We start from the raw sequence: 6000 nt of genomic DNA, 5'->3' as shown, positions 1-6000 counted from the left end.
GTTGGAAAATAAATAGTTGTAAACTATTTTTGTTTCACTATTGACCGCAACCCTGACCATCTCCCTATATATCAATTTTTACGGTCAACTATATATACATTTACAAATAAATAAAGTATTTCTCTTAACCTTGTATATTTATTCTAAGTTTCTCATCACATCTTACAATGTTGTATCTTGTTTTCATTTAGCCCTCCAAAGCTTGGTTAACATTAAATAGTTTTTTCTACATTTTGATACCTTTATTGACCGCCACCCAAACTATCTACTAAATATGGTTGACTATTTTCTTCCAATAAAATTAAAAATGTTTAAAAGATAGAAATTTAATAATTAAATTAATATTTAATAATGAAAATTAAAATAATTTGTATTTAGTTTAGTTTTTATTTTTTATTTATTTTTTTTCAAAATAATAAAAATGTGTAGTCAGATGTATTTTTATTTTATCTGTTTAAATAAACCTGATATCAAAACACATTTTAAAAGAAAACAGGACATGTTCAAATTGATTACGTTGAGCTAATGCTTAGTAGACAGGCTTGGCCTCTTTCTTCCTCAGCAGCAGTTGCTGAATGGTACTGGATATGTGCTCTTGTCACGCTCTATAGATCTGACACTACTGGATTTTTTTGTTTGGGGTGGAAAACCAGTCAATGACTTTAATTCTTTACGAAGAAGGATAATTGAAACTTGTGAAACAGTAACACATATCCAGTACCGTTCAACCACTGTTGCTGTGGAAGAAAGATGCCTAGCCTATCTTAATGCTTAAGATAATGACTTTAAAAAAAAAATTAATATGAATGTTAATGTTTAAATTTCATTTATAAAGTTGTAGGAACACATATTAAATTATTTATTTTAATCTAAATAATTCATAATAATGAAAATCTTTAGATGTAAATATCCCCTAAACAAAGTGTTAGCAGACATACTTGGATTTAGTAATTTTAACTCTGGAACGCCCTGTATATATGTATAAATATAAGGCATCTTATCTGAAAATATTTTATCAGGGAATACTTGTGATTCCTACCCAGCCCGAAGAGATAATTGTTCAGTTGGAAGGGAGGAGTACTGAACCTATGGTTGAAGGAAAGTTGTCAGTGATAGCAATAGCTAGAGAAAAGTGCGTGATAACGTTAACTGTTGAGAATCCTCTAGAAATATTACAAAAGTATGTTTTTTTAATTAATTTTTTTTTTTTATTGAAAGAATATTTATAAAAAGTATAGTAGTAGTAGGAATAGTTAAAATTAAAATTATATCATAATATTAAACCGTGGCCAAAAGTGATATGGTGTCACCTTAGCAACCTTGTATCAGAAAGAGCACGGTTTTAATCCAGCCTGAAGAGGTTGACATTTATTTAATGGCAGTGCATAGAATAAATCTTGGCCTTTCATTCTGGTTATATAAGTTTAATAACCTGTTGAATGACCACCCTATATGCCAGAAATGACCAAGTCAGAGTAAATGAAAACAAAAGGTTATATAGTTTATTGATGATGAATCAATAATTAATGAAGACGGGTATGTGTTCAATAATCTACCTGATATTTATCTTAGCCAAGGATAGTAATGCCTTCATAAAATTTGTGCGACTCGGAATTTTTCATGTGGGCCATTTAAATACAGCCCGAGTGGTGGAAAGGGAACTTCCAAATTCTACAATACTACTCACCACTGCTGGAGAAAACACTTGCTCTGGACACTAAAGTTATCTATATATACCCTACAACACAGGTTTGGGTACAGTGAGTAAAAACTGAAAAAGAAAATCTGCCCTGTTTTACTTAGGAATCTAGGAAAGATTAGGCTGGTCTTATGTGTGCTGGAGTCTACACAGAGAAATATATTCTGGAATACTGATAAATTGTAATGGTAAGTTAGCAATGAATATTTCTCCAAAAACATCTAATCAATCGAAATGTCTCTGATTAATTAAAGACGTTTCACCATACCCCCTGTATTAGTATTATTATTTTTTTTATAATAATATATTTTTATTTAAATATTTCTGTCTTTAGAATGAGTTTACGATTCGAAGGAAATGAGTTAAATAGAAATTTATTCAATATTGAGGGAAGAAAATGTATCGTGTTACCAAGTAGAGGCAAGGGAGAATATATTATCAATTTTTATGCTTACATGAAAGGAATAGTAAATTTTGATGTGAGTATTTTTTTAATTAGTTTTATTATTATTATAAACGAAAGTATATATTGTTATATCCTCTTTTGTAATAAATAGTATATTTTTATATACAAATAGTTTTTATTTTATGTATTGTTTCAATATTGTTCATTTGCTTTGTTAAATCAAAAAGCAAGCTAACCAGTTTTCATCAGTTAAATATGCAGTAACAAAAAGAGATTGTTCAAAGCCAAGATGGTGGTGCCATTCTGAAGTTGCTAGAATCGTTGCCGTGTTGAGCAGATTAAAATATTTTCAACTTTATTTATCTCCCTATAATGATTTTCATTACAGTAGATTTATGAATAAATAGAAGTCGAAAATAAGTATTAAAGAAAAATATTCATAAAGGAAATCATAAGCAAAAACTCAAAACTGTTGTGTAACAATCGATGTTTACATCGAACATCTAGAGAGGAGAATGAAAAAAGCTTGGTTTAGAGATCACTATTTGTTTTGACGGTGTGGGTACTGGATGGGTCTGGGAAACAAGGACGTCTCCAGGAAGAGATGAAGAGATCACTCTTCCTCTTTGTCAGTGGTTTCAAGAAAAAAAGAAGACACCAAAAGTCATCCAAGAAGAAAAAGTTACTGTTTGTTTGGATCGCCAGTGGATGGATGAGATGTATGTTGAAAACTGTTAGAGGACCAATGCTTTGTTTACAGCCAGTGTTTGTTTGTGAGATAGATGACAAAGAAAACCATCAGCCTTTAGAAGAGTATAAATTGGTTAGTGTTGTACAACATAGGATTTAATTACATTTGTAAAATTAGTTGTAAATATAGCCAAGTGTAAGTGTTCTGATTGTCTAGAAAACCCTCCCCGAGATCAAGAGTCTATAATGTTATATAAAATAAAATAAAAATTCCCATATATATTTAATATTTAATCATTCCATTTAACCTTTTCATCTTCAAAACTATATTTTATATCTGAGAATAAGTAAAAACTTAAAAATTCTTTTATATTTATTTTAAATAATTTTTTATTATTACAATATAAACAAAAAAATTTAGTGTTAGATGGTAAAACCTTTTGTTAGGACTTGTAGAGCATTCTCCTTTCCAGTTATTGTGACCCACATCTCACTTATTTCTGAAAAAGCTAATTCTTCTTCTGATGGTTAAACTTGTTAAGCATTTTTGGATCAGAAGCCACCTCTGAGAGAAGCCTGTTAGTTCTTGTCAACTGTTACTACTGTTTTTCCCTGAAACTGATCATTGTGGTTATTTTTTTTTATTAGAAAATACAAGGATCTTGGAAAAATAAATAAAAATATCAATGCATAGAGATTTAAGGGCAAATTAGTTGATGAACATTGAATGTTGAACTTCGGTATAGAACGGTCTAACTTAATTTATTTCTTTAATTAAATTTGATAATTTTTTTTCTTCTTTACTACGAAATCCTTTGTATTCATGCAGTAAATGAATACAATTATAAAAATAAAGTTGTCTTCATAATTAATAAATTTTTCTTGCATTTTACGTTTCAAATATAAGAGAATTAAAGTTTTTTGATAGTGTTACCTTGATCTAAAAAAAAATATAAGTTTTAATAATTAATGAAATTGTGACAAAATAAGGTGATTTGACTGATATTAACAACCTGGGCAGAATAGCCTGCAGTAAGTTTTTAAATAATTGAATGTGAGGTGTAAATTTATATTTGAGATTGCCCTTGAGGATGGCTGAATTGGCCGGAACGTTGGACTGTTAAAGAAATAATAAAGAGTGTTGAGACTTAACCTAGATATCAATTAATTTATTTAAAAAATAAAATAGATTTCATATCTGTCTATAATAAAATTCTTGTATTAGGCAAAATAGCTAATCCTATTAATCAGAATGTGCCAATGTATTTTCCTCAACACACCCATTTTTCAAAAACATTTCTTCCGATTTTCCCAAATTTGAAAAGTTTGGAATTATTGAAAAATGATTTAAGTATAAATTTTCTACTCAGTCTATACAGCTGATATCCCAACCAATCCTAACACTATCTTCACCACTTACGCTGATGACACATGTACCATACCCGCAGTTTATCCTTCATCGCAAACCTACTGACTGCCCTATAGTATCCTTTAATAATGTTGCTCTTACCCCTGTAGAACAGATCTGCTACCTTGGACTACCTCTGGACAAACGACTAACCTGGAATCCTTACACAAGACAGGAAACTGCACGCAAGAAGTTATTTCCTCAATATGGCTTGTTCCATAGATCTTATTCTCCAATAGGTTTTAAATCTTGAAATTAAAGTAATTGTGTAATAAAATAAAATGAAATCCTACTAAAAAAGGAGAATATTCAGAAAACTTAATTCAATTGGGACTTAAAGAGGAGAGGGCAATGATAAGGAAGCTGTTGTTACTTATTAGAAATTTATTGTTATGTTTCTTTAGTATTTTATTATTTAAGATGTTGTTCCACAGGTCATCTTCACAAATGATGAAACTCATGAATATATGTATTACAATGTAACAGTTGTAATAGAGCCTCCAGCAGAGACATGGGAAACAGTTGAAATGCACACGATGGTGTATTTTCCGATAAATAAAACTATTTCAATTTACAATCCTCTCGAAATGAAAGATACATTTACAGTCACATCACCTGCGTCGGCAATAATTAATAAATGGCTAAAGGTGGAACCATCCGTTTTAGATGTTGATCCTAAGCAGCATGTAAGTATGTTATATCAAAACGTAATATTGGAGTGTAACATAAGTCCATTGTAATTCATAGACATCAGGAATTTAAAAAAAAATGTCTTTATTATGTCATGTCATAGTTAAGTAATTATTTAATACTAAGCTAAAATTTCTGCTTTAAGCTTTTCAAGCCTGAAGCGATATTGTTTTACAAACTTATGTTATAATAAACAACAAACTTATCATAAATCCTCTACTAATTGCTAGTTGTCTAGCACTCGTAAAAGAAAGCAAATGGACAATACATATTTGGCATCAAATTCTAAGATGTTAGCTTTTTTATCTCCTTTTTAACTTCTGTAAGGAGTATATAGTGTGGGGATCCGGACTTAAGGTGAATGAATGGGACAGTTCTCAACAGGTCAGCAGGTTTCAACCTGATTAGGAGTGATGAGGAATGTCCTTCTTGCCCTACAAAGGGGGACTGCAACAATGGGACTAGTTATAAATGAAACAAAGATAAAGTACATGCATGCAAACCCTACTGATAGTGGTTATGGATAAAGTCTGGTTTATATTGGTCAGCACACTTTTAAGAAAGTAGAATTCATCTATTCGAACTCAAGTTGAAATTAAATTAATTCTGATATCCGTAGACGGATAATGGCTGCAAATAGGGGCTATTAGGGACTCCTGTGGCACCTTAAGAGCAAAAAGGTATCTAGAACCACAAAGTCATCTGTGAATAAGACTTTTGAGAGCAATACTCTCCTATGGAATGATAAACACTTTGTAGAACTCATAGAATACTCTTGCTAAGTTTGAATACTGCATCCCCTATGGAATCTATGGGACTTTAAGAAGGAGTTTGGAGATAGTGCACCAATTCCAAACTGATGGCCTTTAGTCGACTACAGTAGACCTGTATTGGGCCAGAATGGCCTCAGACCAAATCCCAAGGAAGATGCAGTATGAACTGTTATGCGGATGGAGATGGGTCGGCAAACCTTGGCTGATGGTGTGGTTGATGTTTTAAATAATTTTTTAAACTGTTATAACAGTTGCTAAAATAAAGGTTTATTATTATAACTAAACGCAGCAGAAGTTAGTATATTTTTTTATACATTATTGACATTAATAGATA

The 6000-nt window shown here is 30.9% G+C and overlaps 1 protein-coding gene across 8 annotated transcripts in view; it reads left to right on the top strand.

The window, feature by feature from the left end:
* Positions 1–6000, top strand: part of LOC106683396 (hydrocephalus-inducing protein homolog) — a gene marked incomplete in the record, with an annotated part of 211677 nt that overhangs the window by 194689 nt on the left and 10988 nt on the right. For all 8 annotated transcript variants that reach the window (XM_067053226.1, XM_067053222.1, XM_067053221.1 and 5 more), the window contains 3 exon segments: positions 1020–1180; positions 2034–2178; positions 4638–4889. In XM_067053226.1, coding sequence (XP_066909327.1) covers positions 1020–1180; positions 2034–2178; positions 4638–4889 — 558 coding nt within the window.

The sequence above is a fragment of the Halyomorpha halys genome, unplaced genomic scaffold (assembly GCF_000696795.3).
Source record: "Halyomorpha halys isolate HHAL.00 unplaced genomic scaffold, Hhal_1.1 Scaffold480.1, whole genome shotgun sequence".
Classification (NCBI taxonomy): Eukaryota; Metazoa; Arthropoda; class Insecta; order Hemiptera; family Pentatomidae; genus Halyomorpha; species Halyomorpha halys.
The sequence above is the reverse complement of the archived record's forward strand: the minus strand, read 5'-3'. Positions and strand labels throughout refer to the sequence as shown.